This window comes from Diabrotica undecimpunctata, chromosome 1, assembly GCF_040954645.1.
Source record: "Diabrotica undecimpunctata isolate CICGRU chromosome 1, icDiaUnde3, whole genome shotgun sequence".
Lineage (NCBI taxonomy): Eukaryota > Metazoa > Arthropoda > Insecta > Coleoptera > Chrysomelidae > Diabrotica > Diabrotica undecimpunctata.
In genome coordinates this window covers 35,144,319-35,164,090 of record NC_092803.1, presented here as the reverse complement: position 1 = coordinate 35,164,090, position 19,772 = coordinate 35,144,319, and the positions used below count along the sequence as shown (strand labels likewise).

Sequence of the window (19,772 nt, the reverse complement as noted above, 5' to 3'; positions counted from 1 at the left end):
TGGGATGAGATTATTTCTGATAATTACCCGGTATTGATCTGCTATTCGTTGTTCAGATACTTGCATTTCTGGGGACTGTCTGCAAAATTCAGCATACAGATTTTGTCGATAGCCGATCGTTTGAATGGAAAGAAGAATGATGAGAATCGCTCGAGATAAATCGCTAACGGGACGGAGAAGTATATGCCGACCCCTAAAAAGGTGTAGCGACAATATGAACGTTGATGCAGGTGGATTAAATTTAAACAGGAAATTCGTCTAGAATAAAGAAGGAAGAACAAAAAAAATAGTAACACAGAAATACATGTTTTATTACTACTAACCAATTAGTTAAACGAATATAAATTAAACATTATAAATATTAATTTCTTAATATACATTATATATATATATATATATATATATATATATATATATATATATATATATATATATATAAGGTGACATTACCAGGCAAGGTTTAAAAAACCGTCGAGGTGTTACTTTTCTTAAATCTCAATATCAATCAAGATTTAAATACAATTAATTCATTGATAATTCACTGATCGTTACAAAAATAAACTGTTAAAATAATGATGTTCCAGTCACTAGCCGCCTGTAAGTACACTTATACTAAAATAAATAATACGGTATACAAGTATAATAAAAAAATACATATATTTATTAATATTAATGTCTAGAGATATGGCAAAGGAAGCAAAGATCGTGGAAACACAACTATTAAGTAAACTCATGTAAATGCATGGTTTCCACGACCTGTTTTGTTAGTACTACTCTATACTGTCATTAACAAGGCCAAAAAACTAGTAGAATGGCTAAATGCATAAGTATTATATAAAAATATATGTATGCCATGGTTTAATTGAATTTGTATATCTCTACCTCAATTTAAGTTGAAACAAATCAATATGCAAAACTAAGTCACAAAACATTACGTAAAAACAGATCATAATTAACATTAAATATTTATTTCAAGTTAATATCTTCTTTAAATAGATTGAGTAAATAATTATTTACAACACTTTTTCGCTCACAATCTCAAACGACACATCATTTTTGAAGAGGAGGTCCATCAATGAGGTTTTTCTAAAGGCCACTCCAGGAGTGTATACACCTCCACTGAAAAAGGAAAAAAGTTTAAGTAATTTTTGCAACAGTTTGCCATGATATAAAATACACATCGTTATTTATCCATAAGGACGAAAAGAGTGAAGAAAATGATAGGGGAGAGGAAAATGGGGAGGGAGATAGCTAAGATATAGTGATGGAAGGAAAGGGATGAAAAGAGGGAGACAAAGACGGCAAAATGAAAAAAGAAAGGCACAAAGTCAAGGTAACTCAAAAATAAAGGAAAATAACAAAGAAAGTAGAAAGAAGGAAAAATAAGGAACGACAAAGGAAAAGGATAAAGAGAACTACAAAGAAAAAAAAAGAGGAAAGGAGGCGGAAGACAAAAGCGGATATATAAATGTAAAAAACATTTTTAAAAAAAGTATCGAGGAAGCTTACACAAACATAGAAAACAAAGCGAAGGAGATGCAGGTAGGGAGAAAGCAAATTAAAGCGTATGAAATGAAAATGAAGATAATGAAAGGTAAACACAATAGTGATGAAAACTGTCTTGTTTGTCGTGAATAAAACCAAAAACATTTGCAATGTCGACATATTAAAAAATTTTAGTCAAATATTGTTAGAATGCTTACCTGGATGGTAATTTATCTTTCTCGGTAAGTATCATGAGAGCAGCTCCGACCACGCAGGCACAAGTAGTACCGTATCCTGGGTTTTTTCCTTTAACGTACGCAGTGACAATTTTATTAGGAGGAGTATCATACTGATCGTCCTTGTTGGCTAGTCTTTCTTTCCATCCTCTGGCATGGAAAGTTATCTTGAACCAACTAGAGTCGATCATCTCTTCTGACGGTGTAACGTCTTTTCTGAACATTCCGAAGGTAAATATGTGAGGATACTAAAAAAGAGTTTTTATGATAGCAGGCGATAAAGCTCGAAATTTTAAATATCTTAATTTGTATTTTTACGTAACTGTTAAATTAACCCTTTCACTATCACTTCCCTTTAGAGTGATTAAAAAATTCTAATTTTTGGTATACAAAGTATTGTTGCACAATAGATTATTTTTTTTACATAAAAAGAATTTAACTACCCCCACCCTTCCAGAACAGGATGTCCATCACAATGGACAAAAAAAGTTCATGGAAGTAAAAAAAAACCATTGAGTGTTAATTTTTTATTAGAAACTCTTATAAATCAGATCATTGTCAAAAGTAATATAAATTATAACATTTACTTTGTATGAAATGTGGAAAAACAATTCCTTTCCTTTTAAATACATAAATAAACTTTGCATGCTTGACAAAATATATGTGTCCTGCTCTTACACCCCTCATTTTTGCATCTTGAGGCTTCCTTTTTATCATCATACTGTGGAAGATGATGGTATCCATCAAATATAAGGTCTTTTAGAGGCCTTATTTCAGTTTTTTTCTTTTTGGAGGGACCTGGATCCTCGAAGCTTTTTGAAGGCCTGCCTCTTTTAGAAGCACGTCTACTGCAGATTAGATTTTCGGAAACTTCTTGGCGAAAAGCTAACAAATCAAGGATTTCCCTCTTGTTTACTCCCAAAAGAATAGTTTGAGTGAATTTACCAGGGCTAAATCAATGGCATGAGTGATCATTCTCACAGTCCATTTCTATGATCTGACATAGGATCGGTATAGACTTAGTAAGAAGTCCAACTTGTCGACGCCGCCCATGTTACTGTTGTATCGTCTTATAGCTTCAGGCCTGGGAATCTGCACATATTCTTTTCTTGTTTTGTCCCATCTTTCTCAAAATTTGTTTGGTTCCTTTTCAACTCATCTTTGTCATTTCCCCCCATATTTTCACCATTTACAATTAGCCCCAACCTTTCTTCTTCATCTGCCAAATCTATATCTTCAACGTCGCTGTTTTCAGGCTCATTTTCATTTCCATTATTTTTATCTATAGTTACATCTAGAATGTCATTATTTCTTTGTTCTCTAGATATTTCGTCTGACTCCCAACCATAATCATCATCTGACAGGTACTCAATATCTGAAACATCATCGTTCTCAAGATAATAAAGAAGTTCTTCTTGGGTTAGCTTTCTTTTTGAATTTTTTCTTGCGTTTGCCATTATCTAAAAAACAAAAACAAACGTATGAAGGATAAACATTAGTAAATATCCATATAAAACAAAAAAAATAAAACTTTTGAAAACTAAATTTAGTCAATTTTTAGGGGTGACCCTCCCTCAACAATTTATTGTCTCGCGTCTCCACCATACCGACACTACTAATACAAAATAGAAATAAAATGGTCTAATAATATATTGTCCACAAACTGCGTTTGTCCATGGTAATGTACATACTAATTCAAACTACATCTGTGGACTTTGTATTATATAAAGCATTATAAATTATTATGGAACTCCAACGTTGAGACATGTACTTACCAATAGCAAATCATAAAACTTCTAATTTTAGTAGATTTACAAGAAAACGTAAAATATATCACATAACCTAAAATGCACCTGTTTGCACAACACGCCACTCACGTTTTAAATGTTGACTAACGTCTATTGTCAAACTTTATCGCACTTACTACCAACCTAAAAACTTTAAAATAGTTTGTACTTTCTGATGTACAAATGTAGATTAGGAGATAAATAATTCTGAATTTCATATAAGGCAATAAAATTCAATGTACATGGTGATGTACAAAAATAGTGAAAGGGTTAAATGTAATAAAATAGTTATAATAAAATAATTACAAGGTAAAACCACATAAATACAAATACATTACTCACGTCCAGTAATAGCTGTTTGCCGAAGTTGAACTTTATCAACAATGTCCAAACCAAAAACATAATAATTGTCATGAATGTCTGTATAAAATTTGGTAATACAAAGAACGTGTCCACCTGTATTGGTCTCTTATCCTGGTTTTCGTACAGATATCGCTGAGTCCTCTTCATAACTGACTTGTCGGCACCTGGGAACGGTAGGACCCAGCCATCAACAATACTTGAACGGTGAGGTCTCGTTCTAAAATATTAGAAAATACATTAAGTTTTGTATCCGATTTAAGCAAGAGCATGCATGTACTATTTCATTTCCATTACACTTTACTACAAAGAATGTGTAAATACTTTTAAAATCATATTTATAATACAACATAATATGGTTCTTCTCAGAGCCTTCTTTTAGTCGAAAGCTATTGTAAACGTCTATTTCAGACGTGTTTAACACTTAACCGGGCAAACTGGGTCCAAAATATTCATTGTGCCCATCAAAGAGATGCTTACAATAGGTGTTATATCTATTCTAAATGAATTTTAAAAACTGATAATCATTGTTGGAATACAATAATATTGTTAGGTAGGTACCTATACATATTTTGAAATAAATAATGCATCTGTGACATAATAAAAAGCAAAGTGCACAAAGTAATGTGTAGATGATCCTGTTGATTCCTTTTGTTTGCAATTAGCAAAAACTAGAAAAACCTCCAGTTTTAACAAGGAAAAGATGTCACATGTGCCCAACAAAAAAGGACAGGAAACAAAAACAAATTTGTGAAATATGCATATGTGTGTAACAATCATTGTCTAATTAAAAAAGTTTGTAAGTATTGTAATAAAGAAAAATAAATGATTAATCTATGGTTTTTTTATTTATATTGTTTTTTTTTTTTCAACCTAATACTTAATAATAATTTAATTTGTCATATCAATTTCTATTTTAGTTGGGAATAAGCTAATCTTGTGGCTTAGTCCCAACTAAAATAGTAAATTGATATAACAAAGTATTAAATTGTAAATGTAAAATAATAATATTCTTCTGACTTATGCGTTTTATTCATTTTGTACAGATTGTTTTTGTCGGAACTTTATACATGAGCTGCTAATTACTATAATATTTTCTCAGAAGGGTTTTCACACAATAATGAAAGGCAACAACACCGTAGTCTTTTTCTAGGTTATGCGTAAACATTAACCCCTCTTTTCTAATAAAATGGCCTGGTAGATTTACAAAAGTTTTTATTTATTTACTAATTAAGTCTTTATTTGGTTCCAAATGTTTATTACTTGTGAATAAATATTTTTTCTACAAAAGTTTTCTTGCATTCATTATTTTGTACAAATCCTTCAGGTAGATCGCACCATCGAGGTAGACCGCATACTATAGTAGCACCTTTTTTTAATCTAGACAATTTAAGCTTAACTTTAATAAAAAAATAAAAAAAAAGAATATTGGAAATATTTGGGTAAATATGAATAGTACATTCAAGAACACAAGAACAGTGGTTGGCAAGGGTTAAGACATTTTCATTATTGCATACAATTTGAAAAAAAAAATTGACATCTATCAAGACTGTATTAGTCAAATGACCTATGCGAACTTTTATTATCACTATGAGCACTCCAAATGTAGGATGACTGTTTAATCGAACATTGCATAACTAGTAGTGATCTGCAATTTCATTCCCTGATATATCAATCATGAAAATTGGCAAGAACAACAATACAAACGAAATATTAATGGTAGGCGGCCAGCAGATTGAGAGAGTAAAAAGATATATTTACTTGGGAACGATAATCACAGAAAATAACGATTATACTGCAGAAATAAGAGTCAGAATTGAAAAAGCATGTGCCAACTTCGTAAAAATGAAAAAGATTTTATGCAGCAAAAATCTGACATTGGCCCTCAGAATAAGGCTAATTAAATGCTATGTACACAGTGTACTCTACTATGGAGTGGAATCATGGACATTAAACCTAACGCGTTTGAAATGTGGACATTTAGAAGATTGTTAAGGATTCCATGGGTAGGTAGATTCACAAATACAGAAGTGTTAAGGAGAATAGGCAGGGATAGGGAAATGGAAAATACAATCAAAGAAAGGGAAGAGAGAGTGGTTTGGTTGCAGCTCAAGGCAGTTGTTCAGAGCAGCTGCCTCGAAGGGAAGATGAGAAAAAAAGATGTAACATTTATTTGGGCAAAAAGTCACACCGGGATAAAAGGTAATGAAATAGTAGAGTAGTTTACTAAGGATTCTACTCATTCTGGTATACAAGAATATATTTACAGTAACAGATCTAATCATCATCAGAAAATAATCATTATTACAAGATTCATCTTATGTTACCATGCCTAACAGAATTATTATCACACATATTCCATTCAAGCAGCAACTATCACAAGATTAAAAACTAGTCACAGTGCGTTCCTGCTCACCTGGCTAGATTAAACATAGAATCAGGAAAGTTCTCATGCGATAATATTTCCCAGTGTAATATTAATCACTTCCTGTTTGGATGTATTAAAAAAAAGCACCTTTTTATAAAAACCTGGTTAAAAGTAATGTGCAACTTCCAGTAAACATAACCCACCTACTGTCACAGAATTAAATATACGAACTCGTATGTAATCACTTATACGCATCCGGATATATAATATAAATTTGTTACAATTAAGTTTCAATTCTAGCTATGGAGACTTGGACAAAGAAGTGAGAGATCAAGTACAAAAAGCAAATAGACTGGCAGGATGCCGTAATAATACTATATGGCGAAACAGACACCTTAACACTGAGATGAAATCAAGAATTTATAAAGCCAGTGTAAGACCAATAATGACATATGCCTCAGAAACAAGACCCGCCACAGCCACAACGCAAAGGCTACTGGAAACGGCAGAGATGAGAGTACTGAGAAGAATTACCGGAAATACGCTGAGAGATCGAAAGAGAAGTGAAGACATTAGAAGAAAATGTAACGTAGAGTGTATAAATGAATGGACACAAAATAGAAAAAAAAAAGAATGGAGTAGCAACATAAGCAGAATGGAGGAGACCCGTATCGTCAAAATAGCAAGAGATAAGAAGGCAGAAGAAGTATCGGACGATCGCGCAAAAGATGGAATGACTACCTTCCATAGAGGTATTAATCCGCCAATGAACAAACAGAATTGTTTATAAAGAGGAAGAAGAAGAAGTTTCAATTGATAAATATAACATAGATCATTCAAAAATATGTGGCAAATGGACTAGTTCCCATGCCATGTTGGTAAGAGTCTAGGATCTTTTTGATAATCGGATGATTGGTGGATATATTTTTAATTGATTAAATTGAGGTTAGTGAATCTGTGCATACAGTGATGTGCTTATTTGGAAGAGAGATGCATTTAACAGCTCTAGCATGATAACTAATTCGCCAGTGTGAACGCTGCAAAGAGGAGATATAAAGGATGACTTGATTAGTGTTTTTGATGTAACAGAGCAGCCTACTCCTGTATCATTTTTGGAAGCATCATTGTATAGTCTTCATTTGTAGATAGTCTATAGATAATCTTTATTTGTAGATAATAGTTCTTTAAATACTTTTTCTCTTCGACTTTTATCTTTATCGTACTTTGTGAATGTGACAAATTTAAGAGTGATGATGGTCCAAGGATGACACTTAAGAAGAGGTAGAGGTGGTGTTTGTGGAAGAGAAATGACATTCAGTATCTGTGCTAGTTATTAGTTTTATATAGTTAGTAAGTTTTATTGACTAAAAATTTTGGTGTTACCTAAAAAACATAAGAATACAATCAAGTGTTAGGGACAGGAAGATATTTGCAAATACAAAACATATTCTGTCCTTTTACTCAATTAAAAACATGCAATTAAAAGTAATTTTTAAGTAAAGTTAATTGGCTTTAAATTTATCTACAAAAAAATAAAATGATATAACCTTCAATCAACGAAACACTAATTTGTAATCAACAACCAACGTTTGAAATGAATGTCTCTCTAACCTACAAATGTTTCTTTTAATTAGCTAATTAGTAACAATTTTTAGCTTATGTTGCCATTTTTTTTGTGGACGTTAGGTATTAACACTGCGAGTCGTATTTTATTAGCTACTAGTCAGGCTCTACAGATGTCAGGTTAAACCACTTACATAGGTTTCGCATCTATGAGTTTCTTTTTTTCTTTGAACCTCTTCCGATATCCACCTTTCCTTGAAGGACAAAATGTTGGAGGCCGTATTTCTTATGTTTCATCAGATAGTCAAGGTATTTCAACTTTATCTTCTTCCCTGTAAAGGTAATTTCTTGTTGCTTGAAGGTTTTTCGTGACACTTCCTGATTAATAATGTGATATGTCTAGGATATTCGAAAAATTCGTTGATATAACCATATTTCAAAGGTAAATAGCTTTCAGTAATTGTCCTAGACACGACTCTATCTTTCCCACCACACAGTAAAACCGGAAATTTTACCAGCCTGATCTTTAGCAGTAGGGAATAGTCCTGTGGCCTTTAATTTCCTTCGTGTGACGGCTATATTTTGGACTTTTGAGGACTTATGGATAATCCTACCTCTCTGGACCATATGAATACTACACCCATAGCCTGTTGCATTTTATCCATGACTGTTATGTTAAACTAGCTTTGTACTAGTATAACAAAGTCATCAGCATAGCCCACTATTTGATGGTGTTTTCTGGTATTACTCTGAAGCTGGAACGAGAGATAAAATATTTCCGGGTTACAATTCAGGAGGGTAAAACTATTTTGGAATAGAAGAATATGGAAGCTCAATAAACTTAAAGACTGCAGTGTCACCGAAAAGTCCATAGGTGTAAGATCTGGAGATCGCGCAGGCCACTTAATATCGCCTGTTCCACTAATAACTCGATTCGGGAAAGTATTCTTTAAGTACCCCTAATTATTCGAGCGTTGTGAACTAAACGGCCGTCTTGATGAAACCAAACATTCTCCAGATTTACATAAGGAAGATTGAGAATAGTGGGAAGAACATAATTCTGTAACAAATCGAGGTATAAAAAATAGACCTATTATGTGGTCTCCTAAAATGCCAGTTCAGACGTTAACTTTTTGAGGACGTTGGGTTGAGTTGAGTGAAACAACACTTCTGTGCTGGTTTTTCCACGACCAATACATCGTAATGGAAGGATTGTGTTTTCCTACTAACGAAACAGAAGATTCATCAGTGAATAAAATGTTTTTTAATAAAAGTTGGTTCATCATTAGCCTTCGTAATTAGAGTTTCACAAAACTCCATTCTTCGAAAGTAGTCATCTGGAGAAAGCTGCTGCGTTTCCGAATATTTAAAATTTTTGTAACTGTGCTTTTTCCATATTTTCGTTACAGTAACATTGCTAACATCTAACCCTCTAGCAACGCTTCTACTTGAACATGTTGAATCTACGTCGATTGTTACATAGATTAGTGTATCCCGGTACAATATTATGAATTGACTGTACGCAAGGACTTGGTCTTTCCCCAAAAAACACAGAAAATAAATCTACACACTGTTGCACAGAATTACCAGATTCTGAAGGTGATGAAAATGAAATATGAGAAACGAAAAATATACATTTAAAATCTTGCAACAATATTATTTGAGCTGAATGATGTTTCATTCTTTAAATAATTTTACTGTTAACTATTACAACAACACACTGTAAATATTATTTTATATTTAGTTATATTTTTTTATAAATCGGTTTTTTATTTATTAATCACTAATGATATTAAAAAAATTTATTAAGCTACTTCAAATGTAGCTGTAATTCTGCACCAAAATTTTAAAGCAAAACTAACATTTTACATTCTATTTATTTGATAACGTCAAATTTTATAAATTAATCCGTGATTCAAGCAGTAGCCTCTTTCTGACATTTGCTGTTGAGTGGAGTAAATTTCCGACTTATTTCGTATGCTTTAGAGGATGACGCACGGGTAAAGAACCATGGACTCAACTGTACAAATTTTTGCCGCTACCTATTACACGTATTCTAAAAAATGGACCACTGAAACCAGGGTCTGAGAAGAATCATATTAATTGTTTTACATTTAAATACACATAATAAATATTACACTTACGTAGTTTCCAATTTAGGTTTAAAACTTGGCAATTTCGTAGGATACAATTTTCTTCTTATACTGGACAATTCCTTGGCATGTTTAAGTCCATAAACTAGGCTGTGCCATGTCCCATAATTGATAGCAGGACCGGAGGATTTGTTTCCTTCGTTCCAGGTATTTATGTAAGTTACAGCTGAGTTGATAACGCCATCAAATTTGTCTTCCAAGTGTATCAAACCGAGATCGCAGGGGATACTGTCCAAGCCACATGCACTTACGATGTAAATACCTAAAAGCAAAAGTTCCTACATGTCCGTTCTGGAAACAACGTTAGCAAATTATAAGATATTTATGTATCTAAAAGTACACTGTAATATTTATGTTTAATTTATTTACAGTTTCCTAAGACTAACACTAAAAACAATTCATTTATAACATGTATTTACTAAATCGTACAAATTTATATTTTAGACTAATTCGTACAATCTAATTTCCCTCTTCTTCTCTTTTCGCGCTCTGTTCGATTATCGAACGTTGACGATCATATTGGCAATTATAACTTTATTTACGGCAACTCGAAACAGATTAGTGGATGTCTCTTGATACAACTCTCGGAGATTTCGGAGCCAGGATGTTCTTCTTCGACCTGGGCCTCTTGTTCCGATGATCATACACTGTATTATGAGGTATAGAAGGTTATATCTCTCTGGATGTCTCATAATATGGCCGACATACTGTAACTTTAGAATTTTTATTTTTTTTGTTATTTCTGTGTACTGTTTTTCATTCGGTGTACTATTTTATTTCTTCAGCTCTCGGTGTTTCTGTCCAGCTCTCCATGCGACACAGCAAATATGTGAAAATGTAGAAGCGTATTAATCTGATTTTAATGTAATATTTCTATTAATGAGAATTTTCTTGAGTTTTTAGGAGGCGTCTGTGACTTTTGCAACGCGTATTCTTATTTCTTTACTCATATCCCAGTTATTTTTAACATGGGCGCCCAAATAGATGATATTGTGGATATTCTACAGTAGATGATCAAATTATTATGTCACAAAATTTTAAGTTTTTCACATTTGTTCGAAAGTTTTGTAGTAAAATCATATGCTGCTACACAATTAAGGTAGGTATGTAATATGTTTTGTTACTAATAACTTAACTTTTTTGACGTTGACAGGTCTAGAACTGTCATTTGTGTCAAATTATGTCACAACGTATACATTGTGGTGAATTGTGAATTTGAGGTTGGAGGTTCCTCTTCCCAATTACAGATATCAATGCAATCAAATCATAATTACTGGAATAAAAAAACTATTCCCCTCTTAGTTTCCATCATGAATAAATTCCAGCATACCCCAAATTTATTTTCTAGTGACTTATTTCCGTACCACAATTTTGAATTAGAATATCAATTAACTTCTATCCCTATTAGGAATGTGCAATCTAATAAGGTGATGAGCATGCATTAATTCAATTTCAAAGCATCTCACTTAACAATCCACTTCACACTATAATCTTTACAGATGGGTCAGTTGATAGTAAGGGCTCAGCAGGATTTGGTGTTTTTTGTCCTGACTTTGAATACTCATAGTCTAGTAAACTCCCTACGCCGACTCAAGTTTGCACTGCAGAGATTATTGCAATTAATCATGCGGTTCAATTTGTCTTGGAGAAGGATATCAAGAGGGCCTTAATCTTATCTGATTCTATCCAAAAGATAGGGAAAACATCTTACTCAATGGAAACTGAACATACCTCTATCATGACCAAAAGCGGCATTATAGAAGCCAATCTACAGAACATTAGTATTATTCTGGCATGGATTCCAGGGCATTCGGATATTAAGGGTAATTGTGTTGCAGACAAATTGGCAAACATAGGAAGATCACTAAAAATGCCAGCCAAAGTTAAATTGCATTATTTAAACTACTTATTTTATATTAAAAAGCTAATTTGGACTCGATGGGCACAAGAATGGAATTCAAACAGATCAAAAGGGTCGTTTTATAGTAAAATTGTCAATAAATGGAACAAATCACCATGGTTCAATCAATTTCCTTAGAATAAAGACGGAAGGCATATCACCACAGTAATTAGAATGAGAACAGGACATTGTTCCACTCCAGTTTATTTATTCCGCATAGGTATTCGGGACAACCCATACTGTGAATGTGGTCAAATTGGATATCTGAATCATATTATCCTAGAGTGTCCAATAAGCGTTTCTCCAAATTTTGACCTCTACAAAGAATTGGTTAAAACAAAACTATAAACTCCTATAGAGATTTGCTCTCTCCTATCCAATCTTAATCCTCAAAGACTAAATTGCAAAGCATGACAAGAATGTTATCGAAGCTAAGGGAGGTCACACGAAATATTAAAAAAAATGTTATTTAATGTCAAAGACAAAATATTTAAAAATTTTGTAAAACAACTTGTTCCTGATCTATTTTTATATATTATACTCACATCATTAGATGCTTATGTGCAGTTATATTCTTAATTAAACGCCAAAATACAAAGTTTTTGCATAAAATCATAATAATTTAATCAACCACTGTACTAAAAACACAATGAAGTAAAAACTTCCTTTTGTAAAATGGTATAAAAATTTTAAAATTATCCAAAATAGATTTATAAATTTTCAGAACGTTTTTGATCCTATCAGATCATCATCAGTGAAAAACGTCTATAAAATTGTTGAAACTAGCCACGTAATGAGGTCAGATGACACTTGAAATTACATAATTAGAGTGATGAACATTATAATTCTTAAGACACTAGATCGATAATAAGAGATTACATTTTTTAAGGGAACGTACAATTTCCCAGTTCGAAATAGGGACTGCACGTTCTGAGAGATAACAACCAACTGCTTGGTTGTTGGGCAAATAATCAGGTACTACAATGAGTGTCGAAAGTTCACATATCTGTGATGTATATTATTAAATGGAGAATGGGATCAATCTCAGGACATCAATACAGCAATACATGGACGAACAAAAAATCAAATAGACTACATCCTAATAAGATCAAGATGGAAGTCGTCGACCATCAACTGTAAAAGCAGTTGTTGGCCGACAACTGGCGCAGACTGTGGAAGCGATCATTGAAGCGAACTCCTGGTATTGAACGTTCGACTTCGTTTTAAAGTCCCCAAAAGGAGACCTCTAAGAAAAGTCATATCTCTAAATCCATCAAAAATCAATGACTTCCAACTAAATTTAGGAGAAGCTGTTTCTTTAGACCAAGTAGATAGTGAACCAGATAGAACTTGGATCTATCTGAAAGATAAGGGAAACGAAGCTGCAAAAGACTGTGAGGCAGCGGTTTCCACGGGCCGTAAGCCGTGGATATCCGATAATACGTAGACTGCAATTCAACGCAGAAAAGAACATAAAACTAGATACGGAACAAACGATGAATACAGAGCGTTATCAAAAGAAATCAGAAAACAGTGTTGCAAAGACAAAGCTGAGTACATCTCCCAAATACGCAGAGAGATAGAGGAACATGTCTGTCAAAATGAACCGAGGGATTTAAATCAGAAGATCAAATACCTTACCAGAGAATATAAATCCCAAACGTGGTCTGTAATAGATAAGGGAGGTAATCTAGAGACCGATACTGACGAAATATTGGAAATATGGCGAACCTACTCTGGCGAGCTATATAAAAATAGCGAGGTACCAGAAGAAAATCAGTGGCCCTCTGACTACCCTAGAGAACCTACTGTCTTACTCATGCAATTAAATCTCTAAATAGAAATAAATCCCCAGGCATTGATTCAATACCAGGTGAAATATTACAGTTACTAGGTAACAAAGGATTACATATTATCCATTCTATCTGTATCGCTGTTTGGAATTCAGGAAAATGGCCATCTGATTAGTGTACCTCAATTTATATCCCGCTACACAAAAAAGGAACTACTACCAGATATGAAAACTACCGCACACTATCACTAATAGCACATGCTAGTTACATCATCAAAAACAGATTAAAAACCTATCTACATTACCAAATACCTCAGGAATAAGTAGGGTTTGTAAAGGCTAAAGTTACACGGGAACAAATCCTGAACCTGGACAACTCATTGAAAAGTCTAGAGAATTTAAAGTACCTATGATTATATGCCTCATTGACTATCAAAAGGCATTTAATTGTGTAAGCTGGATAAACTGTACCAGTCCAATTTGGCAACAGTACAACTAGATCAGAAGTTCTCAAACCAATGCAAGACCGAAAGAGGTGTGACCGAAAGATCTGACTTATTCAACATTTATGGTGAACATGTCATGAGGATGGCTTTAGATGGATGGGCCGGTGGAGTAACAGTGGCTGGTAGGAAAATCTACCATTTAAGATGATGACACTACTCTTATAGCAGCAAATGAGCAAAAAATGTCTAGGTTCCTGCGAAGAGTTGAGTACGAAAGCAATAAAGTTGATCTGAAAATCAATAAAGCTAAGACAAAAATAATGGTGGTCGACAGATTCCACATTATTCAACTAACATGTTATAGGAATACCAGATACTGGATAGTTTTGTCTATCTCGGGTCTAATAGTATAACTAACGATGGTACCTATGAAGCAGAAGTTCGGAGACGTATTGATATAGCAAAAAATGGGATGAGTCGCCTAACTTAAGTTTGGAAAGACAGATCTATCTTTCAAAATATCAAGATGAGACTGATGAATGCCCTGTAGTCTCAATATTTCTATACGGGGCAGAGACTTGGACTCTTCGCGTACGCGAGTGCCAAAAAATTGATGTCTTTGAGATGTGGTGCTGGAGAAGAATGCTGCGCATACCTTGGACAGCTCATAGGAAAAATGTTTCCATTCTAAACCAACTCGAGATTAAAAAAAGGCTGTCCACAATATGTCTGCAGCGTATTCTGCAATTTTTCAGTCACGTGGTACGCACAGGTGACGATAGTTTGGTGAGATTAATTGTTTCTGGAATCGTTCCGGGGAGAACATGAAGAGGACGACCACCAACTAGATCAGTGGTTCCCAACGGGGGCGGTACCGCCCACCGGTGGGCGTTGAAGAGAGATAAGGGGGCTTTTTGGGTCCAACGAAAATTTGGGGGGCGTTGAGGAACAGCTGCCGCCCCCCTAAAGTAACTCATTGCTTCTTTGCTTCTAACAACTTCTAACAATCCGAAAATATAAACGAAATGCACAAAATGCATTTTGGCTATGCACCGTGCAATAATTTCGACGTTGCAGTCGAACGTAGAACGTTTCAGTTTGGTTAGTATAATTCCACTTCCAGTAGAACCTTTCTGCTTTAAGTGAATTTTGGCTCCTCCTTCGCGCAGCGGCATGATCAGGCATAACTTAATCATTCGAGATTGTTTCGCTAAAGCAGGGTGGTGAATTTTCTGTGTGTTATTTGCAGAAAGTTGCAGTGCATTTATTAGAAATATATTTTATTGTAATACATATTTGTCACAAAGGTAAGTATCTACGTGGCATTTATATCACTTACTATAATTCTTTATTATTTTTCCCTATCGTAATTTACGAGGTATTTGTAAAAATGTAATAAATCTAAATTTGTTTCCTTATATGTTATATGTATAGTTATTGTAAAATATTCAAAAAGTACCAACTTGTACAAACTGGATCAAAGTAAAAAGTTAATTAGGACCTACCTACACTGAGAGAAGAATTGGGGAAAAAGTACAAAAAATCTTAATAAAATTTACTATACTGATCATAGACCGCCAAAAATAAACTATTTACTGAATATAAAGTTATTTTTTTAATATGTGTACAGTATGGTAATTTTTAATAAGTTGTTTTGTAATTTTTCCTCAAATTCTTCTCTCAGTGTATATTTATTTACTTGTGGCATATTTTAAATTTCTCGACTACTTGCTTGGATATTCCGCCACTCTGAAATATTGATTTTGCTAACTAAAAAAAAATATTTAAAAGTTTATTATTTAAAATTATCAAAGCGGTGGCTACAGCATATTTATTTTTACAGATATACCTACAGTATGCATACTAAAGTGCAGACAATACAATGTCGAATATTTGAAGTATGGTTTTATTCAGTCGCCTTCTAATAAGGCATTACCAATGTGTTTAATTTGCCAGAGAGTTTTCTCAAATGAAGCCACGAAACCTTCACGATTACAAGAACATTTGACCAAAATAGATCCCGACAGAAAAGACAGAAATTTATCATATTTTGAAATGCTCAAAAAACAACATTTCAAACGTCCAACTTTAGCTAGTATCTTTTCAGCAGCATCAAAGCAAGACGATGATGGGCTACGTGCTTCTTATAACATTTCCTTACTTATAGCTAAATCAGGAAAACCCCATACTATTGGCGAAGAATTAATACTGCCAGCTGTAAGTGAAGTTTTGCGGACTGTACTGCACCAGCCGGCATCTGATATTATTAAAAAAATTCCACTAAGCAATAATACGGTACAGAGACGAATTGACGAAATGTCTGAGGATGTGGAGCGTTCTCTAATTGATTATTTAAAGACTACTGAGTTTTCTTTACAGCTTGATGAATCAACTCTGCCAAACAATAAGTCTTTACTTCTTGCGTACGTTCGCTTCATAAAAAGTGAAAAAATCTGTCAAGAACTGTTATTTGTAAGAACACTGGAAACAGATACTAAAGGCAAATCGATATTTGATGTTCTGGAACACTATTTTACAGATAAAGGTATACCTCTGGAAAATGTCATAACTGTTGCTACAGATGGTGCTCCGGCAATGGTTGGACGACACCGCGGACTGACAGCATATTTGAAAAAAGCGGTACCAAATATACTCGCCGTGCATTGTGTAATTCACAGACAGCATTTAGTTGCAAAAAATCTTAGTGATCCCTTCATTGTTCATTGCAATATGTAATTACTGCAGTTAACAAGATCAGAAGCAGTGCTCTCAATGATAGATTGTTTAGAAAACTGTGTGATGAAAACGACGAGAATTTTAATCGTTTATTGTTGCACACAGAAGTTCGACGGCTTTCGAAGGGTACCTGTCTAAAAAGATTTTATGATCTCTTTGACTCAGTTTTGGAGTTTTTTGAAAGCAAAGATGATTGTTTGAGAGACAATTTATTAAAATTTAAGAGTGATATTGCTTATTTAACTGATTTATACGATAAATTTAATGAAACAAACCTACAGCTACAAGGTGATAATTTGAATTTGATCAAAGCAAAAGGAACTATTTTCTCGTTCGTGTCAAAACTTAATTTGTATAGGCAAAATTTGGATCGGAGACAATTTCATCAGTTTCAAAATCTTTCCTCTGTGGAGACAAATGATGAAGACATTCTGGTATATTGCCAGCACTTGGAAGCACTTCAAGAACATTTTAGGAATAGATTTCAGGATATCCTTGGTCTGATTATTCCAGATTGGGTGCTAGAACCGTTCTCAAGTTTAGAAACAGCAGAATTATCACTACAGGAGGAATTGATAGAATTGTCAACAAATGAAGAGTTAAAAGTGAAATTTAAAAATGGATATCAAGAATTTTGGCTGCAATGTCAAATTTCAGTATTATATCCAGCTTTATGGGCTGCATCAAAGAAGTTTTTCATTGCCTTTCCTTCATCGTATTTAGCCTAAAGAGGATTTAGCATAGTCAGCAATTTATTAACAAAGAAGACAAATAGACTGTCCGTAGTGGAGCGCGGTGATTTAAGATTGCTGATGACAAGTATGGAACCAAATATTGACAGATTACTATCATTAGATCAAGCTCGGCCTTCTCATTAAAAATGTTATATTATTATTATATTGTTTTTTATGATATGTATTTAAATTAAAGTTTGATCAATACATGAATACTGTATTTTTGAATAAAACATTTTTTTTTTGTTGTTGCTTGGATTAGTTAAAGGGCCGTCGAATCATATTTAAGGTAGCCTTTGACCCAAAAAAGGTAAAACAATTGTGAATGAAAGTGTGTTACTAATTTTAAGAATGGAAGAGTTTTTTAAGGGGGGCGTTAAGTATTTTGTTTTTGGAAAATGGGCGGTAGGCCGAAAAAGGTTGGGAACCACTGAACTAGATGGTCCGACCAAATTAAGAATTCACCTCGAAACTCATTCTGCGAAGCTCTCAAAGCAGCTGAAGATAGAGACCAATGGAGAAAAATTGTTAGGAATATTGGAAGAAATCACGTTCCTCCCTAATGAGGAAACGATAAGAGAGAGATAAGTTTTATAATCTGTGTCTAAATATTATCGGAACCTGAAGCTTTCCTATTTTTCATGTTTCGAATTGCATATTTTATTTTTGTTAGTTAATATAGAGAAGTCAATTTGGTAAGATATATGTTGGTTTATATATTCTGTTTGATCTCTTTGATTTTTATTAATATTTTATTATCTTCACTTGTTATCAGAGCTACAGTATCAAACGTGAAAGTGGCCATAATGATTGTTAAAAATAAATAAAGTACTAATTAGTCAATCTGAACAGAAAACTAAAAATAAAAAAATAAAACTAGAAATGACAAAATCTCCAAAATGTAAATACATATTATTCAAGAAATCTCTACTTATTTTAGGGCAAAACTAAAATCTCTTACCTTTCTCACGAGCAAGTTCATTATACTCCAACTCAACAGTTTCAATAAACTGTGGCTCCCCACTTACATCCACATAGTGAGTACCAGCCTCTACACAAGCCTTCACAACAGGATATCCAAAGAATCTGTATGGACCACAACAGTTAATCACCACCTTCGCCCTTTTAGCCATCTTAACCAAAGAGTCATAATCCTTAACGTCTGCTACAATAATGGTAGTTTCTGATAGGTCAGCATCTAAAAATTGAAGAAAATGTTTGAAATAAATATACAAATTAATAGGATTATCTGTATTTTTCATTCGAAGTTTCATTTTAGTATGTGTCATTGTAGATAGTGGCATTATATCGTGAAAATTGCTTTTAACTTAAACAAGCAGAGATCACTTTTAAGGTGAATGATCTACATATTGGCATTTCTCCACTTTCCTTCCATTACAGGGTTTTATTTGGTTTTATTGTAAGACCTTTCTAGCACAAATATTTATATATGTTTTGACATCATAAAGTTAGTGTAGAAATAAATTTACATTTTCTTCCTCTAAAAGCATTTCAGATATATATCATCAGAAGGTTGAACGATAGGATATTTCGGTTGGCTATGCCAGCTGCCGTCAATCCCATCTATCATCCATTCGGTCATCGTCTTCTTGATGTGCCTATCCGTTACGAACGTTGGCGGTCATCAAGGCGAGTCACCGAGTCAGGGCTTGAACCCACATCCACTTAACCATTCGACAGTGAAGCGAATGAAATCGGCCGCCTGAAATTACCAGCCTTGCAAAAATCTTTGAAAAGGCCTTAGCCGAACGAGTAAATCAATATCTTACAAAATTTAACCGTCTACATTTAACTGTCTACAAACCAATTTGGTTTTAAGAAGGGATATTCCACTTCTAATGCTATAACGTCTGCTACTGATTATTTATATAAGATGCTGGATAATGGCTCTCCTACTTTAGGGATATTTTTGGATCTAGCTACGGTATTTTACACTGTTAGGTGTAACATCAGCAGTTGTTAGGTGCTTTGGATCATCTTGGCATAAGAGGCATACCATACTTACTATTTCAAAGTTATTTAAAAAATAGATCACAAATTGTCAAAATTAATAACAAAGTAAGCGCTGAAAAAATCATTAAGTATGGTGTGCCTTAAAGTACTGTTTTAGGTCCTTCACTAACTGTTTTCAATATATATAAATGATCTAGCAGCAATGAAAAGACATGGAAAGATTAGTTTTGCTGACGAT

General features: G+C 33.6%; 1 protein-coding gene across 1 annotated transcript in view; it reads right to left on the bottom strand.

Annotated features, from left to right (window-relative positions):
- Positions 1-290: 290 nt before the first annotated feature.
- Positions 291-19,772, bottom strand: part of LOC140447695 (saccharopine dehydrogenase-like oxidoreductase) — a 39,361-nt gene continuing 19,879 nt past the window's right edge. The window contains exons 3-7 of the mRNA XM_072540495.1: positions 18,522-18,758; positions 9,944-10,214; positions 3,851-4,088; positions 1,704-1,969; positions 291-1,119 (exon numbers count right to left, since the gene is read on the bottom strand). Of these exons, the coding sequence (XP_072396596.1) occupies positions 1,014-1,119; positions 1,704-1,969; positions 3,851-4,088; positions 9,944-10,214; positions 18,522-18,758 (1,118 nt within the window). The 3' untranslated portion in view covers positions 291-1,013. The remainder of the gene's footprint in view (positions 1,120-1,703; positions 1,970-3,850; positions 4,089-9,943; positions 10,215-18,521; positions 18,759-19,772) is intronic.